This window comes from Bos mutus, chromosome 3, assembly GCF_027580195.1.
Source record: "Bos mutus isolate GX-2022 chromosome 3, NWIPB_WYAK_1.1, whole genome shotgun sequence".
Lineage (NCBI taxonomy): Eukaryota > Metazoa > Chordata > Mammalia > Artiodactyla > Bovidae > Bos > Bos mutus.
In genome coordinates, this window is record NC_091619.1 from 31,526,166 (window position 1) to 31,552,195 (window position 26,030).

The 26,030-nt window shown below is 37.0% G+C and overlaps 2 protein-coding genes across 3 annotated transcripts in view; one reads left to right on the plus strand and one right to left on the minus strand.

Moving 5' to 3' along the window:
* SLC16A4 (solute carrier family 16 member 4) overlaps positions 1-17,518 on the plus strand; it is a 28,297-nt gene extending 10,779 nt beyond the window's left edge. The window contains exons 2-8 of the mRNA XM_005891279.3: positions 1,261-1,393; positions 2,028-2,171; positions 2,353-2,514; positions 3,766-4,281; positions 7,037-7,248; positions 8,500-8,593; positions 17,358-17,518. Coding sequence (XP_005891341.1) covers positions 1,261-1,393; positions 2,028-2,171; positions 2,353-2,514; positions 3,766-4,281; positions 7,037-7,248; positions 8,500-8,593; positions 17,358-17,518 — 1,422 coding nt within the window. The remainder of the gene's footprint in view (positions 1-1,260; positions 1,394-2,027; positions 2,172-2,352; positions 2,515-3,765; positions 4,282-7,036; positions 7,249-8,499; positions 8,594-17,357) is intronic.
* Positions 10,168-26,030, minus strand: part of RBM15 (RNA binding motif protein 15) — a 28,980-nt gene continuing 13,117 nt past the window's right edge. Inside the window, exons 3-4 of one of the 2 annotated variants that reach the window (XM_070367523.1) lie at positions 22,872-23,031; positions 10,186-11,035 (exon numbers count right to left, since the gene is read on the minus strand). The gene's annotated coding sequence lies outside the window, so the exon portion shown is untranslated. Of the gene's footprint in view, positions 23,032-26,030 lie in introns of both variants that reach the window. The other variant, XM_005891281.2, reaches the window with a different exon arrangement.

The following is a 26,030-nucleotide window of genomic DNA, read 5'->3' on the forward strand; positions in this document are numbered from 1 at the left end:
ATAAGGAACCCAGGACCTGTGGTCCTTCCACAAAGCATAGGAAGTGAAGTCGCTCAGTTGTGCCTGACTCTTCGCGACCCCATGGACTGTAGCCTACCAGTTTCCTCCATCCATGTGATTTTCCAGGCAAGAATACTAGAGTGGGTTGCCATTTCCTACTCCAGATCTTCCTGACCCAGGGATTGAACCCGGGTCTCCCACATTGTAGGCAGACACTTTACCATCTGAGCCACCAGGGAATCTCTCCACCATGGCCAACTTCAAAGCAGAGAGAGTAGCCTTCAAACAAGGCCACTGAACAAAGGAAAAGAAAGGGGCCACTAGGAAGCCCCTGGAGACAGAGTGAGTAGGAGTGGTTTCTGGGCTTTTTGACTACAGGGACTGGCTAGGTCTCCCTTCCAGTTCCCCTCAGAACCTTGCTCCTCACTGTCCCCCTTCTAATCAGAATTCCAAAATGTGAGTACTGCACTGAAAGAAAACCTGACCTCAAAGAGGGTGCTCCCCCTAGTGGAGAGGAGAAGGATGGTGCGGGCAAGGAGGGTAAGGTGGGACCAAAGAGTTGGGGCACATGACCCAAACATAAGGTGACCATACATCCTCATTACCCTTGCTGTCCAGGCATATTCAGCTCAAAAACAGAGTTAAAGCAAACTCTTAGGTTAGTCTAGCTAACCTAAAGTCTCCCAGAACAATTCTTTTGGACCAACACATCTCTCTCACAGAGGTACCTAGAATTAGCTATTTTGAACAGATGCTGTTGTTAACAGAATGGTACAGTGGTTGGTCAATATATGACCTTTAAGCTCTCTAAACCTTAACTTCCTGTATTTCTTCCTATCTATCAGGCTGTGCTGGATCTTTCTTGCGACACATAGGATCTTCATTGCAGCACAGAGAATCTTTAGTTGCAGCATGCTAACTCTTAACTGTGGCATGTGAAATCTAGTTTTCTGACCAGGGATCAAATCTGGACCCCCCTGCACTGGGAGCGTGGAAGGAAGTTCCCTGAATTTCTAATACAATATTGACATACCTATTCCATGCTCCGTAATGAGGATTAAATGAGATCCTTTCATGTAATGTGATTAGACACTCTAATGGGACAACCGCCCCATAAAATATAACATGGTACAAAAAGGAACTGACAAACAAACTGGTAAAATACAGGTGAGCCAGAGAATCACAGCTGCCAGCAGTTCTAACCTCCCCTGTAATGGCTTACTCACCACCTGACTTGGACTCTGTTCCGCTTTGATTTAGGTAAATGTATTTGTGATGGGGATGACCAAGACTTTTGCAATTTTCTTTGTGGTTTTTCAAGAAGAGTTTGAAGGCACCTCAGAGCAAACCGGTTGGATTGGATCTATCATGTCATCACTTCGTTTTTTTGCAGGTATAAAGTCGACAATAAGCTTGTTGTCCAAGGAGAAGGAACACAAAGGGCAATTTCAAGAAGACTCATCTGTCAGTCATTCAAGACAGAAGCATTACTAAAACTCAGGTTCATTTATCAATATGTAAAGCTGAGAAAAGGACTTTACCTCCACTTGATTTGGCAAAACTGGAAAAATTAGGGTTCAAACAAATGACATTGAAGAATCTATTTAACATCATAGGTTCAGTGAGTCAGTCTCTCAACTGGGAAGTCAGACCATAAAGCTCTGACCTGATCATCTAAGTATACTCATCACAGTGTAGATAAATAACTGAGCTTTGTTCTAGTTATAGGTCACTAGACACAACCTTTTCTTGCAGAAGTTTTATAATACCTTTTCAGTAAGCTTCCATTCCAAATCTTATTTATATCATCTTTTCTTCAAAACAAACAAAAAACAACAAAAACTCTTCTTCTAAAAAAGCAAAATACTGTGGAACTAGGAATATTAAGAAACCCAATACAGACACCCTTTTGAAGGATACACAAAAGTAAAGTCCTTTTATTTTTCTTCAGTTGCCCATTTAAACTGTACACCAGAAGAGAAGGGATGCCGGGGCATATGTAACTCGTATTTGTTTCTTTTCCCAAGGTCCTCTAGTTGCTGTTATTTGTGACATAACTGGAGAGAAAACTGCCTCCAGTCTTGGGGCTTTCCTTGTTGCTGGTGGATATCTGATCAGCAGCTGGGCTACAAGCATTCCCTTTCTTTGTGTGACTATGGGATTTTTACCTGGTGAGTCCACTGTGAAAATAAGACTTTAAAAAAAAAAAAAAAGGAACCAGGAAACTTTCCTTTTACTGTGAGTTCAAAGGCCTACTTATATTATCTCAGGTTCGGGAGAATATCTCATCCAGTACCAAGCCACTTAATGTGAAAGTGACTCCTAGCTATTAACATTATATTTTTCTTTTAGGTTTGGGCTCTGCTTTCTTGTACCAAGTTGCTGCTGTGGTCACTACCAAATACTTCAAAAAACGATTAGCTCTTTCTACAGCTATTGCCCGTTCAGGGATGGGACTGACATTTCTGTTAGCACCCTTTACCAAAGTCCTAATAGATCTGTATGACTGGACAGGTGAGTCCTGAACCTGCAGAATCAATTCTGCAAGATTTAATGTTGAGCCCTCTCCCTTTGATGACTAGAGAGGAGGTGAGCATGATTCTTCCCTGGAGAACAGATAGCAAAAGAGACTCTGAATTCCTTCAAGGCCTTGCCAGCCTACACAGGCAACTCAGAATTCAAGTCTGAGGGGATGGAAAGCAATTTGTATGGCTAAGGGAGCACACCTTTGCAGGGATAGCAGTACTCCTGGGAAGCAAGAATCCCTTCCTCAAAGCCTTCTCTTTTCACATTTTTTCTTTAAGAAAAACATCTGCATTAAAAAAGATAAAAATAAAAGACTCCTCCATTAGATTCACTAAAAAGGATGGAATTGGGCAAAAAGAGGATTATGTTCCTTAATAATATTTATATACTGTCATATATAAAATTTTCATGAGTAAAAATCTTTCACTCTATACTTTTTCTCATACCTGAAACAATTGGTTTAAAATAACCTCAAGTTATTGGCGAAAAAAACTATGTATATGTAAATATACATGACTATTCCTACCTACAGAGCAGTTTTGTTGAACTTTCCCTTTTCCATTCCTCATTTAAAAAATCACTAATAGGGTGAACAAGACCAGTTGACAAATCCCTAAGACAAGATAGCCAGATGGTAGAACCTACAGCCAATTCTATCTCTAGAAGCAATACACACGAGTCACAGCTTTGGTCAGGACATGCTGAAGTCAAGCAACTACTCAGTTTCAAGGGCAACAATGGCATCTGTCTTCTTTCAAGGAATTTAAAACATCATGAGATGAAATGGCTATCTCCTCTTCTAAAGCAGTTTCCAAATAATTCCCATTGCCCAATTCTGTATTTTCTGTACCTAAATCTAAAGCCTCAAATCAGGATTTAAAACACATTGTAATTTTCTATCATTTGAAATATGACTCCCCCTCTCTACCCCCACACCCCAAAACATTTTTTTCCTTTAGTACAAATAACTCCTCCCATGCCACCTTTGGTATGGCTTTCTGGCTATCTCCAAAGGTCTCCCTGTTTTCACAAGGATACATCAGTGTATACAGCTAACAGTTAAGTCAATGGATTTAAATACTTTCAGCTAAATTCAAAGACAAAGCAGTGCTTCCAGAAATTATTGTACTATGACTGAATATTTCGTGGTGGGGCCTCTTCTGAGTCTAAGGATACAGAGTATTGTGAAATCAAAGAGGTAATTTTAGTTTAACTTCTCAAGTTTTCTCTCCTGTTTAGGTGCTCTTATATTACTTGGAGCTATCATATTGCATCTGGTTCCTTCTAGTATGCTCTTGCGACCCATTCATATCAAAAGCACGAGCGATTCTGATATTAAAGATGAAAGTAGTTTGTCTCCAACTGGTCCAGAGGCAGCATGTGGAACAGAAACATCATGCTGCAATGAGATACAAGAGTTGGCCATCGGGGACAGTATTATGCAGAAGGAACAACGACCAGGTTTAAGTTTAACTGTCTCACAAAATCAAAGCAAAGAGTTCAACAATGAATATAACAGAAATGGACTTTTCCGAAAAACTAATGAAGAAACTTATTGGAAAAAAACTACTTCACGGAGCTGTAAACAAAAACTCTTTGACTTTTCTCTCTTTAAGAATCCTTTTTTCTACATATTTACGTGGTCTTTTGTTCTCAGTCAGCTGGCATATTTCATCCCTACCTTTCACCTGGTAGCCAGAGCCAAAACATTGGGGATAAACATCATGGATGCCTCCTACCTTGTTTCTGTAGCTGGTAAGAAAGCCTACTTCTACCTCACCCTCAAAAGGAAAAATATATTCTACAAAAATTGGTTACATTTTATTAAAAAGTTGAAGAAAAATAATATTTTTAAAAAGGAGTTTTGGGAGGGCCAGAAAAGCAAGTTTTTTGAAGCTGATGGGAGCAGCAAGCCTTCCCTTTCACAGATCTGTCACTGCATCTTGCACACAGGCTCTCCCTACAAGACAGTGGACCCCAAACCAAGTCTTATTTTCATATCAGTAGCTAAGTATTTGCTAGATACTGAACCTTACTGGATCGTAGTGGAAACAGTCATTTTAGGAAGCAAAAAAAATCTGACGTAGACAGGACTGTGCAGTGGTTGAAAGAACTGATTCTAGAGCTAGATTTTCCAGGTTCAAGTTTTTGCAGGGTATGACCATTATGACCTTGGGCAAGTCACTTGCCACCTCTGTCTCTTGATTTCCTTATCTGCAATATATGAATAATAGTATCTACTCTCGTAAGGTTATTAGGATTAAACAGGTAATGCATGTAGAGTTTAAAATAGTACCTGAACTATCGTTAGCATTCAATAATGTTTTAGTAATATTTGTAGCTAACAAATTTCCCCTTTTAACTCATAGTAAAGGGATAAGATAAATATGTGTACTTAGGCTAGTCATTAATGGATTGGCTAACATTTAAATTGAACTAGAATGAAAAATAAAACCAATCATTTTAGTTGAGTATTTATAAAAATAAATGGAAACAGAATGCTTGATCCAGAAAATATGGATTCTGTCAGCTGACAAAACAGGGAATCTAAAAAAGTGAAAATGAAGGAAACAGAATTGCTTTGCGCTACCTGGAAATTCTCAGTAGCACAACATTAACTTCTCTTTCGCCAATTTCTGGAAAAGACTTTTACTAAGTCCTTGCAAAACTTACAGCACCCCATTTCCAACTGCTTCGGTCATAAAACTTGTGTGCCCAAGAAAAAGATACATAGCTATATTGATGTTTTCTACTGAAATGTCTGGTGGTATCAATTTAGATCAGATTAGGGCCTTACAGCGGAGAAGGCGATGGCACCCCACTCCAGTACTCTTGCCTGGAAACTCCTATGGATGAAGGAGCCTGGTGGGCTGCAGTCCATGGGGTCTCGAAGAGTTGGACACGACTGAGTGACTTCACTTTCACTTTCATGCACTGGAGAAGGAAATGGCAACCCACTCCAGTGTTCTTGCCTGGAGAATCCCAGGGACGGGGGAGCCTGGTGGGCTACTGTCTCCGGGGTTGCACAGAGTCGGACATGACTGAAGCGACTTAGCAGCAGCAGCAGCAGGGTCTTACAGGGCTTCCCAGGTGGTGCTAATGGTAGTAAAGAACCTGTCTGCAAATGCAGGAGACATAGAAGACTCAGGTTTGATCCTTGGGTTGGGAAGATCCCCTGGAGGAAGGCATGGCAACCCAGTCCAATATTCTTGCCTGGAGAAACCCATGGACAGCTGAGTGTGGCAGGGTATGGTGCACAGGGTCACAAAGAGCTGGACAAGACTGAAGAAACTTAGACACACACACACACACAGGGCTTTACAACAAGGCCAGAATATAATAGTTTCAATATGCATTCTAGGAAAAAAACTGTAAAAACAGATATGGAGATGGTAGTATGCATTTTAAATACCTTTTTGTGGAGCAATCTGCATTTGAACCATAGGAAGAATTTTAAGTAAAAAACAACCGCAGTTCAAGCTTCTCTTCGTGAAAATCTCTTTCAGTATTTAACTGGTACATTACATATAATAGGATAAAAGATAAGAAGGTTCTATTACCATGAAACTCAGTAAAAAATGTTAATCTTAAATTTTATTCAAATTACACCACAGCGTCACCATTCAAAACATGATTTCCCATTTCCAGACTTCCTACATATTTTCAAGTTAACCATAATAACCTTTGGAGGACTTAACTACCAAAACCTCATATGCAATACCTCATATGCAATTTTAAGAAAGTGTCTCAACATCTATTGTTTTTTCCAGTGTAAGACTTTATTATTTATACTCCAGTCATTCACCATTTGACTTCCCTAAGACACTAACCTGTGGGTCTACTAATCCTCAAGAAATCTCAATTCCTCACCCGTAGGACCTCTTCAAGGGAGGCCTACTGAGCCCAGGGTCTTCTATAACCTAGTATTCCCAGTTTGGTGGTATAAGGTTTCCAAACACAATCAGAATAAACACTTGATGACGACTCCACCCAAATCTGGAGGAGTTTTTTCAGTATTTCATTAAATGTTTAGAATAGGTACAAAAATAATACAATCTACTGATACAAAGGAAATCAGCCCTGAATATTCACTGGAAGGACTGAGGCTGAAACTGCAGTACTTTGGCCGCCTGATATAAAGAACTGACTCATGGAAAAGACCCTGATGCTGGGAAAGACTGAAGGCAGGAGAAGGGGACAACAGAGGAGGAGATGGTTGGATGGCATCACCAACTCAATGGACATGAGTTTTAGTAAACTCTAGGAGTTGGTGATGGACAGGGAGGCCTGGCCTGCTGCAGTACATGGGGTCGCAAAGAGTCAGACATGACTGAGCTGAGCAACAGAACTGAACTGATACAAATTAAACCATTTTTTCCCTCATATGTCCTAGCCACAGGGTGAATGAAGTCTTATGACATAGGAAAAGATGCCTTATCCATTTACATTTTTCAAAAGGGCTAGAAAAATGCAATTGGGATTTCATAAGACCTTTTCAATACTGTTCCAGGTATCATTGAAACAGTCAGTCAGATTATCTCTGGATGGGTTGCTGATCAAAACTGGATCAAGAAGTATCATTACCACAAGTCTTACCTCATCCTCTGTGGCATCACTAACCTGCTTGCTCCTTTAGCCACCACATTTCCATTACTTATGACCTATACCATCTCCTTTGCTGTCTTTTCCGGTGGTTACCTGGCATTGATACTTCCTGTACTGGTGAGTAGACACACTCGTTAATGTTCTTACACCATTTAGTAAAAGTATGAATCATCATCGCCCCCAAAGAGAAAACATACTTTGTATTACTTTTATAATAACAAAAACAACATACCCAAGGCCTCAGAAACCTTGTGGCTACATCCTATCCAGCTATTCATCTTATCTTGTAAGGAGGGATGATGAGAGGACTGCTATTGCTAAGTCACTTCAGTCGTGTCCGACTCTGTGCGACCCCACAGACAGCAGCCCACCAGGCTCCCCCGTCCCTGGGATTCTCCAGGCAAGAACACTGGAGTGGGTTGCCATTTCCTTCTCCAATGCATGAAAGTGAAAAGTGAGAGGGAAGTCGCTCAGTCGTGTCCAACTCTTAGGGACCCCATGGACTGCAGCCTACCAGCCTCCTCTGCCCATGGGATTTTCCAGGCAAGAGTACTGGAGTGGGGTGCCAAGGACTAGCCATGTGGAACAGGAAAGAAAGAAAAGCAAAGTAGGGAACAGAAGGATTCTACTTTATCAGTCTCCCAGGTTAGGCTTCTATTCTTTACTTCAGCTCCAGAAATTTCTTTGGTTCTAGGATACATCTGGGAAGAGTTCCTTAAAAGAAAGAGGAGCTTCCTGACAAGTGATGACCTCTCTCTTGTTGAGAGAAGTTCTGTATACTTTAACAGGGATATTGTGCTTTTAACTCCTCTCCATCTTTATCCCAAACCGACATAAAATCCTAGAGCTGAATGGAATGGAGTTGTAGAAATACTGAGTTTGTCTTGGAACCCCATGGGTCCTTAGAACTAGGTCCCCAGTGCGCTGGAACATAATCCCCAGGAATCTTTGGGCCTGGTATCAATATTAGCATAAGTGGTGAAGAGTATTACGAGGCTTAAGCAAAAATTAAAAGTTTCTAACCCTTAAATCAACTTCCTGTGATATCTGATTTCTTATAAACCAGTTGGTACTCAACCATAGGTGGACTGAAGAATACTACTATCAGCTCCAACTGTTTATCATTTCCTAACAGAAAAGAGTAGTGAGACTCAAGTGGAAAAATATCCCCGAACCAACTAACTACAAGATTTTTCAAAAGAAATAAAAACCAATGGTTCATATCAGATAGAATGCCATCCAAACCACCTCAGAAGCCAACTGTTCATAGCTTGAGACAACATACACAGTATTTTATCCCTCTGTAGGTAAAAGTCTCTGTAGAATACCACCCTCAGTATGGTTAACACTGGATTCTAATCCCTACAGGTTGATCTGTCTGGGAATTCTACAGTTCAAAGCTTTCTGGGACTTGCAAGTTTCTTTGCTGGGATGGCTGTCCTTTCTGGACCACCTTTAGCAGGTAACAGCTTAGCCTTAGTAAACTTCAATCACAATGAACCAAAATGTTGATCCATGATGAATGGTAACATGGAATGACAATATTAGATAGTTACAAGAAACTGATGATCGTCTCTGCTGTTCCTGTACCAACTCGCACAACTCCAGTACGAAACCAGGAGAATCTGAGGGTTAATTCACCAGATGTGCACTAAGCAGATGAGTATTGTAGCAGGGGCTGTGTATCTATCTATTTCTCTGGAGAGAAAATCTAGAGTTTTATCAGATGCCCAAAGATATATGATGCTTAAAAACAAAAAAATAAAAACTACCAACACCTTTTATCCAAACAGCAGTCATTACAGAGCTTGAAAACCGCAGGCCTGATCCCTTTGCTCTTCAGACGTGCTGTAAGACTAAATGCCAGAATCTGTGCAGAGGACATGTGGGGCCACTAAAGACTCATTAAGTATAAGTATAGTAAAACTTTGGAAGTTCTGTTTTTAAATAAACTTTAAGACTGAAGCATTGTTTTACATTCACTTTTTACCTACTGGAACATAAGACTATTAAAAGACTAACCACTACACACAAATATTTTTAGGAAACAGACTTAAGCCTTAGTATCTTATACTATAACTACTGAGTATCTTATATACAACTACTGAGAGTCTATAAGAATTACAGTATATAGAATATACTATGTAAGACATTAGTAAAAATTATAGTATGCAGAATTATAAATTACTACAGCATTTCTAATCATCCACAATAAGGAATCTAATCTAAAAATTACTTTTGCTTCCCTCAGTCCTGAAGTAAGACAGAAAAAGGGTCTGATTTTGCCCCACATTTTTTTAAACTAAGTTTTATAATAAGATTTGCACCTCTAAAAACTTGAGACTGAGAAAGGCAAATATCAAAAGAAAAAATATAAAAACTTAAGAAATTATTACTGAAGGTAAAAAAAAAAAAAAAAGTACCACTAATCTGAGGTTCAATTTCAGTATATCTAAAGAAAAAATGTACACAAATATACAACTAAATCCTGATTTGAATTTATGAACACACCTCTTTCCATGAGGTCTAACTTGGCCAATACTTCATAACTGGAAAACAGGCGAGAATTTTATAGCCCAGAATTATCATATAACAGGGAGTGGTAAAAAAAGACCAAACACTAGAGGCTCCAAGCAGAGTTACTCTATGTCTTGTATCCAGGTCAGTGAAATAGAGGAAAACAGAGTTCAAATACAGTTTGCTGATGAATTTTTTCAATCTTAACCTTTCTTCACTCACTGTGCCAAAGACACTTTGGAACTTTCTAAGCCTGTTAAGCCAAAAACATCAGAGGTAACAAATACCAGGGCACAGAATATATTATTCAAATGATAAAAGCAAGTAATAAAACTACATGTTTAGAGATACACGTTTTTGTATACACTTAAAATGTTTAAACAGTTCAATGTATGGGAAGACAACACAAGCTTTGTGAGGAGTATTACTTAAAAGGAAAAAGCTATAGATGTACGTGTGGGTTTCAAAACTAATTTGTTGGTCTTTAAAAAAAAATTTTTTTTAAATAAAAAAGGACCACAGAGCAGATCAGAAAACAGAGTGCATCACTTTATTGTGAAATTTATTTACACCTATGTAATAGAAAATATATATATATGATATAAATACATTTCTTATTGTGAGTCAAAAGAAAAGTTACAAGCCTTTTGTTACCCAATATCCACAATATTCTAGCACCATATGTAAGGATAAAGATAGAGCTCATGGTAGAATTTTTACCTGCTAACTCTCAGAATACTATGTAGGCAATCATAAATTTTATAAGTTCTACAAAAAAAGTTAAAGGAATTGATAAGGCTGTTGCTAAAAGCTTAAGTATAGATTCTTAGTATGGGAGTTTCTTAGAGTTTCTTAAACAAGACTATGATAATTGATATATAATTCAGTTAAGTTTCCTTCTCTGTATAATGATCTCTCATTGACTACAATGTTGCGCTACGCATCCTGTTGAAGGGAGATTTCAGGATAGTCCTTGCTCCTGTAAGTCACTGTTCTGTGAAATGACAAAGAGGATTTTACAAAGGCTGTTATATTTGTCCCTAACTTCCAGCAGCAACTACTTAAGAACATCAGAAATAGTGATCTGCAGATCCACTTATCTCTCAACTGGTATGGACAGTTACATTTTTGTCTTTAGCTTTAAATAAATTGAAAGGCTTACTGGTTACAAAATATTTTTCTAAACCAAACTCAGATCTTCTGAAATGTATGAGATCCTCATTTTATACTTACCTAGATTTGTTACTATCAAATTAGAAAAGTTGAAATTCCTATAAAAATTACAGGTATTACAAACGAGCAATCGAGCAAAGAGTAAAATGTTTCACAATAATCCTCAGTCAAAAGACTAGTTACAAATGGTACATGAACAATAATTTTCTCCTTCCTGTATGGAAATGAAAAAGAAAAACAAGTTAGTCCTATACAGCATATTTTAATAACTCAAGGGAAGGGGGTGGGGGGGAGGAAAGCATAGGATACCCAAGGAACCTATTTTCTTTAAAAAAATGTTTTAAGAAAAAAGGATGTTTAAAGAAGTAAGAAAATTATATATACACTTTTTGTAACAGGTAATTGTTAAGAACTACGGTAGCAACAAAATTCTTTATCAGATCTTGGCTAAAACTGACAGGGATTGAAATAAATTAGTTCAAAAATTAATCCCCTCACACACACACACAAACACATTCCCCACAAGGGACCACTCTGCCCTCTCCACCTCACAGCCCTCCCTATTCTTGTCACTACTCAGCAACAAATTCAATTTTAGTTAACAACATGACCAGCTTCAGAATGGGCCAGCTGACCCAAGTGTAGGTCAAACGTCACTGTTCATCCAAACCCAAATTCTATGTTTTTGCTGGTAGATGGCATCCAGAACTATACACTAACACCAAGACAGAAGTTTGAAAGGTTGTGAAAAAATTAAAAATATTAATATTTTTAAAACATAATATACATTTCTAATCGACCCCTGTTAGTGATATAAGTAGAAAAATAGTGCTTTGGCAAAAAGCAAGTATATAATCATATTCTCCAATATATCAATACAAGACAGATATACATTACTTATGTGAAATTACTAATCTTGTACCCTACGCATTTGACATGTGAGCTTAAAATGCTATGGACTGTTCAGTTTCATTTAAAAATAAAAACACCAATAGCCCATATTAGCTGCCTATAAGACAAACTGAGTATAGTTCCCTTCTTCCACATATCCCTCCATTTCCCAAATGATAAATGCATATATTAAGCTAAAATATATTTTAATATATATTTGAATCAATAATAAATGTCTGAAAACTCACTTAAAATGTCATAGATAACTGTTTTTTGTTTTCACCACCAACAATTTATTTTCCATCCATACAGTTGAGATCTCTCTTATCCATTTAGCCCTCCCCTCTTGCACCTTCCCCTATGATAACCACTACTCTGATCTCTGCATCTACATGTTTGTTTGGTTTGTTCATTTATTTTTGTTTGTTTCATAAATCACAGCTAGGACTTAACACTAGGACTTAGTCTAGAATGTCTCTCTCTCTGTTGCCATCATTTTTCAACCTCAAAATTCATCAGAAATACCATGGAGCAAAACTGGTTAATTTTGTATTAACATTTTATCTGTGTTTTACAAGAGAAGACAATGACTAAAATGGAAATTCATCCATCTAAGCCTGTCTCTCTCCTATTAATGCAAAAAAGTGCATCTCTTCATGAAATGAGAGATCATTTCCTACCTCTATTCCATCCTTATTTCAGATACAATGTTAAACAAATATTCTACCCAGTCCTCACTCAAACTTTTATCAACCACGCCTCTACAGTTTTACCAGTCATCTTAGCCTATCAGTTGAGAATTTCTCTATGGCCTAAAATTTTATTTGGAAAACAAACACACAAACAACCTTTTGGTCTGCTATAAATCCCTTTTGGATATTAGGGGTATGGGGAACAAGTAAGAAGGCAGAACAAAGCTCCTTGTCCCTTAAATCCTGAAGAATATATTATACTCTGAAGAGGTAAAAGAAAACAAATCATTTATTTATGATTTATGATTTAAATCATTTGTTTATCCAGTGGTTATTTTCCCCATAAACAACACACCTCACAGAATTTTACTTTGATTAAGTATCCCTAAGATTAATGAATCCCTACAAAAACATCAAAAACAAATTCCAAACAGCTCTCTACTGTGGTTTAAAAAAAGAGGAGGTAGTCCTTCCCTTGCAAGGCTAAGAAATCAAGTTTCAACAACCCAACACAGACCAAAATCCTCTTAATAAAATTTACAACACAGAACCAATAATTAAAGCACTACCAGTAAATCTTTCAGCAAACTTATATCACAGGGTCTTTAGGGAGTTCCTATCTTAAAAGACACTAAGGTTTATATCTGCTAAACCATGTTTCCCAAGACTGTATACCCTCATGGCATATATAGGAAATATTTGTACAGCACACCCAAAGTAAACTGACAAGGCTGCTAATAGCCAGGACCCCAGGAATGTGAAAAGATCATTATCTCTGTACCTCAGAAGTCTGGCACTATGCTACAGCCCAATAGCTAAGTAGGAGCTCTAGTTCAACAACAGCAAATCACTTACAGAATTCTCAACTAGTTTGAACTACTATCAAGAAACTTTGGAATTAAGGGCCTTTTAGGAGTATTTTAAATCTTAACAAAATGACCAATAATAAACTTACAGTAGTAATCCTACTGTACAGGATTTATAAACCCAGCTAAAAAAATCACCTTCTGAGCTATCACAGACATGAATACTTTTTAGGCAAGATGTCATAGTCATTTTTAAACGTGTATGGTTTAACCCATAAAATGATACAGAGTAGTTTTAAAATGATGACATTTTAAAAAATGAATTTAGAATACTATATTAAACACCAAACTTCAAAGACTCTAATCCTTTTTGCCTATAAGAAAACTGGTTTTCACAAAACTGTTTAAGGAAGCTGAGTCCTATCTCCCCAGTTGTTTTAAATTATCACAGGAAACATTATTTGACATTTCTGTCCAGAACAAAGGTTACACAGTTATAGATAAAAGGAAGTAATTTGGACCCCAATGTCATTGTACGTAAGAATCAATTGGGTGCCACCTAGGAGGAAGATGCTTAGGAGCCAATGAATTTGCACAATTAACATGCATCTTAAGTGTATCTGGCACAGGTAGTCTGGAGACATTAAGAAAATGCTTAGAGGGCACTTCAGCTTAGGAAATCTGCACCAGTAGCCAGTGTACTTCTCAGAATGTTGACTACATAGAGTATTCCCTAGTGTGGAGTGGAGGCTCAGATCCATGCATGCTTTCCTAGACTGTAGCTGATATTCTCTGCCATTCACAATGTTTTTGCTATGACCACAGAGGAACCCAGTCTTAAATGTCAATTTATGTGTGTATTTCCTTTTAAAAATGATTAGAGCGCAGAGGTTTCCAAACTACCAACAGTAATCCTGAAACTCATTAGGGTTGAAAGTACATTTGTATATAGCTATTTCATGCTATTATTTAAAAAGTACAAAGATCTAATAAAATCAAACCAAATATACCATCTTTTTGTTTGTTTTTAGCTGTGCCTGGCAGCATGCAAGATCTTATTTCCCTTGCACTTTATAGGGGAAGCACGGAATCCAACCACTGAACTACCAGGGAATTCCCTATACAGTCTTTTTTTACTTTCAGTGGTGGGGAAAAGCTAATCATTCCAACAAAAGATAGATGTTGGTTAGAACAATGAAGCTATAAATTTAACTCAGCTAGTTGTTGTTTAGCCGCTAACTCACATCTGACTCTGCAAACCCATGGATGATAGCCCATCAGGCCCTCCTGTCCATGGAATCACCCAAGCAAGAATACTGAAGTGGGTTGCCATTTCCTTCTCCAGGGGATCAAACCTGCATCTCCTGTGTTGGCAGGCAGATTTTTTACCCCCAAGTCAGCAGGGAAGCCCCACATTTAGCTTGATTATGAAGCTAATACTTTCACAGGACAACTAATTAATAATAATACCATTTAGTCGTCTATCTCACTTTTCACCTATTTGCTATTATAAACAGCATCATAAAACTAACTACTCAACTGCACATTAATATCCTAGTGAATGGCAATTAGATCTTAGATAAAGAATTTTAAAATATGCAAATCTCTCAATTCTCAAGCATGAACGGGAGAAATAGATTTAAAACAATCTGTTTCATTAAACTGCACTGGAATTCCCAGGCAGTCCAGTGGTTAGGACTTGATGCTCTCACTGCCAAGGACCTGGGTTCAATCCTTGGTTGGGGAACTAAGATCCTATAAGCCACATAATACAGCAAAAAAATAGTAATAATAATTAAAAAAAAAAAATCTTTGAATGGAAATACAACTTTTGCATGGAAGCAGTTCTATAGGATGCTAAATAATTCCCTGCCCTGCTAAGAAAATATACTAAATATATCTTAATCTTTAATGTTTCAGAAGCAAGATTCTGACTTTAAATGTGTGTGAAATGAATGGCCTTATAAGCAGTTTTCTCTCAAACTGTTTAAGTCCCTCTAGGATTTATAAAACAACTCATTTTCACTGTTTTTAGCTTTATCCTCCTGACCCTTCAGCAGCACTAGCTACCTCCTTGTCCAAGAACTTCTAGTGTTTTCCCAGAGTATAACTTCTAATACCCCTGTTATGTACATATACTCTAGTAGAGCAATTGCTCTACTAAAGGACTAAGGGAGGAGTGACAAAGGATAAAAGAGGGTGCTGCTGATATCCAGCTTCTCCTTTATAGGCATTTCTAGAAAAGTTAATAGAATGGTCACCTGTTTCTTAGATATCTAAAGGTCAATCAACATAATACAAAAACGTGTGAGTAGGTTTCACTATTATGCTTATCTCCAAGAAACATTTAATTGAGGTCACTGATCAAGCAAGGAGTTAGTAAGTAAAAGCAACTTAAAGTTAGCTGAATTTAAATAAAACATTCCATTTATTCATTACATTAAGAAAAGGAAACAAAAAGCTAATAAAGCAAAGAAACAAAAATTAAAAGTATTTATCAGAGCCAACTAAGAGAATAGAGAATAGAGGATAGGAGATAAAGACATACACAATCAGATAAAAATTTTATTTTAATCAGACCCATCCAGTGAGAAATCATGTTCCAAGACATAAGTGAAAATCAAAAGACATGACGTCAGCTTCATGCAGCCAGGTTTTTTCATCCATTTTTATCCACAGATATAGTCTTAGTACCCAGAACTGTGCTTGTATACGGTACCAAAATTTTTTGAATAAATGATCAGAATAATAGCCTTGTCTTAAGGTTTTTTTAGGATTTTAAATATAAATACTTATAAAACTCATATTATTATAAGTTTGCATCTACAAACATAATATGCATACAATAATCTAGAAAAGATTGTGAACCCCTAGAGGTCCTGAGCCCTTTTTAGGGAATCTCAGGTCAAAATTATTTTCCTAACAATGTGCTAAGTCACTTCAGTCATGTCCGACTCTTTGCAACCCTATGGACTGTAGCCCACCAGGATCCTCTGTCCATGGGATTCTCCAGGCAAGAATACTGGAATGTGTTGCCACTGTCTTCTCCAGGGGATCTTCCTGATCCTCAGGGATTGAACCTGCATCTCTTGTGTCTCTAGCACTGGCAGGCAGGGACTTTACCACTAGCACCATCTGGGAAGCCCTTTCAATAATTTTGATACTTTTGCCTTTTTCATAGGAATGACTTTTGCAGTAATGTATAAATGTTGGTGCCTTGTACTAATATTCCTTGCCACCAAACTCACTTAAAAAAAAAAAGGCATTTCACTTAAGAAGTTCTAGTATGTCAAAGTCTGTTTCGCTCAGTCGTTTCTGACTCTGTGATCCAATGGACTGTAGCCTGCCAGACCTCTCTGTCCATGGAATTCTCCTGGCAAGAATACTGGAGTGGGTTGCCATGCCCTTCTCCAGATCTTCCTAACCCAAGGATCAAACCTGGGTCTCCTGCATTGCAGGTGGATTCTTTATCATCTGAGCTACCAGGGTGATTCAAGTATGTGCCATCAACCAAATGATTCTGAGAACCTTTCAATTCTTGTTTTAAAAGAACACTTTTATTTCAGGGAGAAATACTGTCATTGTTTAACCCATTTGGCCAAGTCAGTTCCTTTTCACTTGTTCTCACCTAAACCATCCCTGCATAGCCCTTATTACAGGTGTAATACCTAAAGCCCCGCTAAACTATGAGTGCAGGGGCCATGTCTAGTTTGGCTCATTATGGTATCAACACCTAGCACATCGCTGGGAACATAGTAAGAACTCAAATGTTTGTTCAGTGAAGGAAAAAAGATAATAATCAGTTTTCACTTTTTTCCTTTTCCTTGGAAAATAGTTGTTTTTTTTTTCTTTGTAAGAATAATTGTAAAATGAAATGGTATGTGTTCCCAATTTTCTCCAACTTCCATTATAACACTGGAGATGGGCTCTGGGTCCAAAATTACTTTTTTGCCAAGGTTTAAACCACTAACTCAGATGGAATTGATTCAGCTTCAACAGAAAATAAGACAGGTAAGCAGCTTGACTAACTTTCTAATGGGTCACAATACAGACTAATTACAGGAGGCTCCTTCCTTCAATGGTTCATGGCTGAGAACTACTAATGGCACGATTTACATCATTAATAGAAATCTTTCCTTCCTTATAGGCTGGTTATACGATTATACCCAGACATACACCGGCTCCTACTACTTCTCGGGCACATGCTATCTCCTCTCTTCGGTTTCCCTTTTCTTCATACCATTAGCTGAAAGATGGAAAAACAGTCTGACAACAAAGAGAGAAGACTGCAGTCAAGTGAGAGCTTAAAAGAAAATCTAAACTAAAAGTCACTGGAAGAAAAAGCATGGAAGAGAAGTACCCTCATTTATAAAATGAGAAGGTGAATCACATAGTTTTTTAAGGTTCTTTTTTGCCTTAGCATTCTGAAGAATGTCTAACTGGTGTTAAATAAAGAGTAATAGCAACTGAACAGTTTGCTTCTTAACTAATCTTTGTTTTCTTTTCATTATTTTGTTTCTTAAATTTTCTATAATAAACATGTTTTGCTGTGCAATAAAACATAAATAAGAACTGCTAAAAACCCAAACAAGAAACCTTTATTTCAAGATCATTTCTGAATACTATTTCTATCCATCCAATGTTATTTTTTCACTATATTTAATTATCTGAAATGGTCAAGCTCATTATGTAGACATAACTTTAGAACAAGTTTTATATGAAAGTTGAATAGGTGGCTCTTAATGGGAGACAAACTAAGATGTTTTCTTAAAAACCATCCTAGTGTTCTCTGCAATACCAGTCTCTCTAGAATCTCCTTTGGCTTCTGTTATTACTATTATTATTCCATCTTTCCATTCCTCTCTGCTTTAAAATATCTATTAATTCCCTACAGAGAAAAATCCCAAAATGAAAGCCTGGTTTTAGCTCCAAAATGTGGCATTCTCTCACTCTCTACATGTACCTTTGTGCCACCAGTTAAATCCCAATGGTTTGCCATTGTCCACCAGACAGTCTCGCTTATCCTTCACAATCTGACTCACCAAAGGCTTCTGGAAAACCTCTCGCAGCATGAAGTCATTCTCTCCTCTGGAATCTCATCTGACTTTTAACAGAGCACTATATGAGCTGATATGTCAATCTTTAGCATCAATCTACAAGATCAACAGGCCCAGCACCAATTTTGGAACCAAATTTATCTGAGTTCAAGTCTAGGTTATCTTAAAAACTGTAGTTGGTCATGTTTAAAATGTATAGGTTTTACACACAGACGTTAATGTCTAATATTCTTTTTACATTTTAGATGTAAGACAATATGAATAGTCAGCAACAGTACCCCCTCACACAAACAGCAATAATAATAAATCCAAGCTCTGCTACTTGTTACTATGTAACTTCATGAAAGTTACTCAACTGCTCTTGAGTCCCAATTTCCTCCTCTGTAATATGAGGATACCACCAACCTACTTCACTATGGGGATTAAATAAAAATATACTTGTACCAAGCAAAAAACTCTTCAGAGAGAGTAGCCACTAATTTCCTTTCTGTCTACATCAAAACACAAGATTTAAAAAATCAGTGACTTACTAGGAGCCACTCTAATCTGTCCCAGCTTCCCTATTGAGCAATAATAGTTCTCAAAAGACTGACTGCCTAGGACAACTAGATTCTTTTCTCCAATGAAAGCAAACTATACATTGTAAGTAGAACCAACTAAACAGAGTTCCCTGGTGGACTAGTGGTTAGGATTCTGGGCTTTCATCACCATGGCCTGGGTTTAATCCCAGGTTGGAGAACTGAGATCCTGCACACCGTGCAGCCAAAAACAAAAAACATAACAAAACAGTAAAAATAGAACCAACTAATGAACTCCAAGTTGAACTCTAATTTACCCAGGCTTCGTGACTCATACACAACTGAGTAGTTCTTCATGCTACTCAGTGGTAATAGGCCCCTGGGTGGTGTGGATCAAGAAAGGGTGAATCCCCAGACCACAGGAAGCTAAAGACTTCATAACTAATGTACTCATTGTACTGACAATTAACTTAAAATGTCCTATTTACTTCTGCCCTTGAACACAATATTATACGATGTCAACACATTTTTAAGTAACCATAATCTAGAAATATTATCTCAGACACATATAGGGTTTCAAGAAAAGCAAAAGAGTACACCTTTCTCAAGATATCCCAAGTGGGAGGAGGGGTGGGGGTAGGGTCCCTAGTGGTCCAATGGTTACAACTCTGCCTTCCAATGCAGTAGGCACAGATTTGATCTCTGATCTGGGAACTAAGATCCCACATGCTATGGGGTATAGCCAAAAAAAAAAAAGATATCCCATGGGACAAAGAGGAAACAAACAGTAGACTTCACATGTGTGTGCAGAAGTAGGCTGGTGAATAACCTTGTATCAACATCTAATACATACCAGTCACTGAGGCAGACGTATTTTATATTTAATCTTCAGAACCCTTAGAAGAAAATACTATGATGACCATTTTACAAATAAATAAAACTAAGGTCAAAGATATTAAACATCCAGTATGTAGAGGAGTCCTAACTCAAACACAAACTAACAGAAAACCCTACACTTTCCCCTTTAGACAATCCTGGCTTCTTGGCAGTATACAAGATTATGGAGTTAATTTAATTGCAAGCAGTCATCTTATAATAAATTTGTTCTAACTCAAATTGGCATCATTTTACTATCTAGGTTGAAATGAAAAAGAGGATGCAAAATACCTAAGAATCAAAACAAACAAAGTCACAAAACATGTTATAATACAGTAAGAATGTAGTTATTAAAAAATAATGAACATTTTAAAGTCTTCCAATAAAGTCACAAAACATGTTATAATACAGTAAGAATGTAGTTATTAAAAAATAATGAACATTTTAAAGTCTTCCAATATTCACCAACCCTGACCAAAGAAGGTAATGCTTAAGTATGGGCCACTTATAATTCCTTAATACAAAATGTTAGTTGAAATATTTATAAAGTATAAGAATTACCTATAAATAGATATATATTTAGTAGAGCCATGATAATCTGAACATAAAAGTTCAGTTGGAACTTTTCAACACAAAAGTTTGATCATTGTTTTGGATGAAACAATGATCAAACAATGATCACAAAACAATACTTTCTTCACACTTACTGAGTTATTTAAAATTATTAAGATAACCATTTCCAGCGGTTCTAACTCTAAGAAATGCCATACCATTAATGTAAAAGGAATTTCTATATATGCTGTTCATGAAATACTGTTTCTGGTACTAAAACTCTACCTTATAGTACTTTTAAGTTTTAAACATTCTTTCCCACCTATTACTTCCTCAGCATCATGTCAATCCTGTGAGGAAGATGGATAATTATTAATATTCCTATCTTATACCTAGGAACAAAAGCAAATTAAGACCAAGTTATTTGTCTAAAGTTACAAAGCTAATCCTAAGGGAGCTAATTGTGAATACTAATTAACAATGCTGATTAGATCATAGTCCCTGGCTTTTCTTCTTTGATGATGAGTTTAAAATTTAATAAAAGCAACAATTATATTTAAATGGACTGAAATAATCTGTGATATTTTTCAAATAATCTAGGGACATTAACATATGTGATGCTATCTGTTTATCTGCAAAAAATCAGCTCCTTTAGTACATAAACTTGCCTAGTTGTAAAATTAGCTTTTTCCATGAGAGTGGAAAAAAAAAAAAAAAAAAAAGCAGTGTATTAATATTTGAATTTAGATGTAATTTTTAAAAGAAAGAGAATCCAAACCTGAGGACCCAAATTTAAAACCAAAGCCCAATACTTTTTAAAAGCCTTGAGTCATTAAGACAGAAAAAGCTTGTATGAGGCTTTATGTCCATATATTTGCCTCATTTGGCTACTCATGCACCACAAGCATCTACCTAAATGTCTCAAATTTATTACCCATAGTCTTCATATATACAAACAAATGAAAAACAACAAAAAAAAGGCCTTGAAATCATCTTTTAAATAAATCAGTTTAAAATTCATGTTTTATTTCTATGAGAGGGAAGCTGGCATTACCTAGGATCACTGAGACAAATAAAAACAATCATTTCCTAAAAAGAACTTACTCTCTTGTACATTCTGACTAACACATCATAAAAATCTACTTTCATCCAAAACAATGATCAGTAACAACCTAGTGAGGCTGCTTCAGAGATGCAGAGGATAAGACGGGGCTCCAGACAGAGCCAACTGTCTGGCTTGCCTGGAAATCAGGGAGTTCCTGGGACCTAGGACTCTGTTTTAAAACTAGGACAAGTTGGTCACTCTTACCAAGGAGTAATAAATAACACATGTGGATGTCTGGATACTTCTAGCCACATTTACCAAGAATCACAAATTCAATTTCTTTTATACCATTCAAGGGAAACAAATAGGATACACGGCAATACTTAAGGAATAGAGGCATACACTTCTTAATGAAAATCCACTTGCAGGCATTAACTGATCAATGACTTGTGAAGTGAAATTTCAAAAACTGAATTAACTTTCCTGGTGGTTCAGATGGTAAAGCGTCTGCCTGCAATGCAGGAGACCTGGGTTCAATCCCTAGGTTTGGAAGATCTCCTGGAGTAGTGAATGGCAACCCACCCCAGTATTCTTGCTTGGAGAATCCCATGGACAGAGAAGCCCGGCAGGCTATAGTCCATGGGGTCGCAAGAATCAGACATGACTTAAACAAACACACACACCCAAAAAAGTTCCAATTTTCACTTTTACACTATTTTTACAAAACTGACAAACTGAGCCAAAAGAAAGCCAAGATGTCCCTTTCTTTGGTTGGTGTTAACACATCAACATTCTTTTAGCAAGGAAAAGAGAAATCCATCCTTTAAGAGTAGTATTTCAGGACCACGGAAATGACAGATAAGTTTTAAAGAGTTAGAGCTAACATAACCTTCCTTCAATATCTCAAAGCTAGTCAGAGTTCAGTATAAATTATTTACATATACCAACCTCTAGAACAGAGGACTTTACCACACTTGATTAAGCCATTTCAAGCCTAAATGCCCAGCTATGCAGCACAGTCCTCTGAAGCCACAGTAATAAGATGACTCACCAAGTGGCAGGTGTCTTAGGTTCTACGATTAATGGGTGTCTGCCTGGATGAGAACATATGTATGTGCCCAACAGACGATCTCATCCTGTTTGGCTAAGAGAAGAGAGAGGCTAAAAAAACTGGTCAGTAGTACAGCACCTGCTTTATAATGGAAAGAATCAGACTTTGTCCCAGAGACTTGTAATTCATGCAGACTTTTAAAATGTCCTCTGTATGCATTATACCCCAATTTTCACTTACCAGAAAAGTACAACAGAGTGATCTAAGAGGATAAAAACCAACTTTATCACCCCGAAATTAGATATAGCTGAAAAGTGAGAATTATCATACTGAGTTCATTGCTTCAAGATATGTGAAGTCAGAGTCATGAGAATATTAAATCCATATTTAAACCCTCCTATTACATTTAATGACTTGATGTCAGTTTCCACTCAAGTAAAAATCAGTAGTTCATATTTGAGTTCTAGTTCACGAACATATATATATCCTTATGTGAAAACTGATACCATGCCACAGTTAATAAGATATGGGTTTATAAATATGGAGTTTAAAAGAAACTTACCCTTTCCCTTTGTGCAGCTCTGACTTCCAACCCAGTTTCTATAGAAACAGAAGGACAAGTGCCAATGCCAGAAGTCTGCCAATTAGAACTCATCTTTTAGTTGCTGAATAATAAAGCCATATCCCAAAGTCGGCTATAGGTTTTTGATTGTCAGTAGTTCCTAAAAAGAAACCCAGGAGGAAAAAAAGACATTTAACCAATTACTATACTTAGAAATGCTCCCTCCTTTAAACTTGGCTATTAAAAGAAAATAGAAGAGGGTAGATCTAACACCATGTGTTAAATTTTTTTTTAAATTAGGGCTTCAGACACTTCTACACTTAAAAAGCAGCAAATAGAAGAAAAGCGGTCTTTGAAGGTTCACAATACCTCTAAGCCAATGTATTAAAGAACACTCGTGTATCACAGACATAAAGTTTTTTCAACCACCAAACCTTAAAGTTCAGATGAATTTCATCCTTTTTGTGGAATTTGCAGTAAGATTTTTAACACTGCAGAGGGTAAACTTCATAAGTAAAATTTGTTGGGAGAAATAAATGATACAGGTAAATTTCCACTGAAAAATAAAAAAACACTTCTCATGTCTCAGGAGGCATCTATAAATCATAAATGAACCCTAAAGAAGTTTTCTAAAGATGCTGACATTGCTGTGCTTGATGAAAAATCCCTCTAAAACATACATGCCAATTGAAAAACCGTGAGACATGAGAATAATCTGGCTGCAATTTCTCATTTGGTATCAACAAGGCTGCTTGGTTAATGTACTTTAGAATCTTTTACCTTAAAAAACTTAGGCATTAAAAAAGAGCATTTCTTTAATAAATTGATACCATGCAATTCACAGTATTTTTATTCACATTAGTCCATTCTCTTCGATATATATAAATCTTTACTACTTGTCACTGTGAGCTTTAACATAATTAGATTCTTATTGCTATGTGAGGAAAATCAGTTTCTTAATGAAGTTACTTATGTACTATGATTAAACAACAAAAGCAATCAGGAACCACTCCTCAATCCTGTCCATACCTATGCTCTCCATAGAAAGCTCTGAATCCATCTCTACCAAATTTTCTAAATTATGGGGCACCTATCAGTACAGTCTCAAATATCCTCACCTGTATCTATAAAAAAAGAACATGCTCTTACAATGAAAAGAGTGGACTAGAACAGAATAGGAGGGAGAGAAAAAATATATTTAAATGTAACAAAATAAGCAAGACCCAACTAAGTAGGATGGGCTTCCCAGGTGGTACTACTGGTAAAGAACCCCACCTGCCAATGCAAGAGACATGGGTTCGATTCCTGGGTCAGGAAGATCCCCTGGAGGAGGGCAGGGCAATCCACTCCAGTATTCTTGCCTGGAGGAGGGCAGGGCAATCCACCCCAGTATTCTTGCCTGGAGAATCCCAGGGACAGAGGAGCCTGGCAGGCAGCAGTCCAAAGGGTCACAGAGAGTCGGACACAACTGAAGTGACTCAGCAAGTAAACCAACTAGGACAGACAACAGATAGCCCTCCCCTGTCTTGGTGGCAGAGACCTCTGGTAATTTTCTGGTCACTAGAGTTCACTACCTATGAACTCTTGTACCAACTTTTCTTAATGAAAATATGTATTTTTTTAATCCTTAAAGTAAATGTCCTTGACTAATGCACAAAAATGAGAATCTTATGCATGAGGGACTAATACAATATTGTAAAGTTTAAAAATAAAATAAAATTAAAACAAACAAAAAAAAAAGATGCCAATCACAAAATTTTACTACCCTAAACATTTATATATCTACATATTAGTAAGTACTTATCAAACTTTCCAGTAGAGGAATAACTTGGTTTATCTGAGTTCATTCAATAGGTTTGTGTGAGGGCTTCCAGTTCTACATTTCTTAACAAGCTTCTATGTGATGCTATTACTGCTGGTCTGAGGATTGTGCTTTCAACAGCAGAAATTCTACAAGGCTAAACAATATACACACTGCAGTGAATCCAAATTCACTCTGAAAGTTTTTGGTTTTGATGTCTGAACAATTTTTAAGAGGCTGATTGTGCATGTGTTGGTCAGTATGTTTACGATTTGACTCTCAAGCAGTGATTCTCAACCTTGGCTACACACTAGAATCAGGTGAGCACTTAACACTAGGACCTTGGCAGAACCCCACTGGACCTAGATGAGTCTCCCGGCTACTGGTATTAAAATTCCTCACATGATTTTAATGCATAGCCAGGTTTGAGACCTCTGGTACAAAAGAATTCTAAAGAATGCAGTTTATTGAAGTGTTTCTCTATAAGAGAATATACATAAACTATACACTTATCTTGGGAGCAAGGCAAAACTGAGTCAGTTTCTATATGCTAAAATAAAAATTTTATGAAACAATTTCCCCAAAATTCCTTAAAAACATGAAATAAAATATATATGTACATGTGCCTCAAAGTGTTCATTTTACCTGTAATAATAGTTCTACTCTGAACATTAATGCAATAAAAGGATATGTATGGAAGTTTTTCATTTAGCCTCTTGTTTGGAGTTACAGCAGAAACTATATGTGACTACAGTGTAAACTGTTGTGACAACTTGCTGAAAGCAGAGAAAACTGACATGCTGAGAAAATGAGGCTATATGAGGAAGACCTCAGGATGGCCAACAATTGTGAGAATGAACAAGAAATAAAATCTCTATTATAATATTTAAATAAAAGGACAATACTTATCTCTAAGCAAGAACATATTCACAGTCTTGCAGAGAATTTGAAATGCTAATCTATCTTTGAAGGAAATATTATCTTTGATGTGTTAATGGTTGAAAGATTTCCCATTTTGAACTACTTATACTGCCTTTGTCTTCAATTTGTATAGCTAATTAACTAATTCTTCGAATATTTTGGTATCTACTATATACCAGGCACTGTTCTAGATCTTGGGAATAACAAAGAAATCTGAAAGACATTTGTTCCTTTCCTGAGATACGTAGCCAAATCTTGATCAAATCACTTGACCCCCTTGCTTAAAACCTCTGCATTCAGCTTCAGAACACAATCTAAACCCTTGGTCCTTGGCAACAAGGCTCCCTTAGTTTATGACCTCCCTTCCTTGATAGCTCAGTTGGTAAAGAATCCGCCTGCAACGCAGGAGACCCCGGTTGGATTCCTGGGTCAGGAAG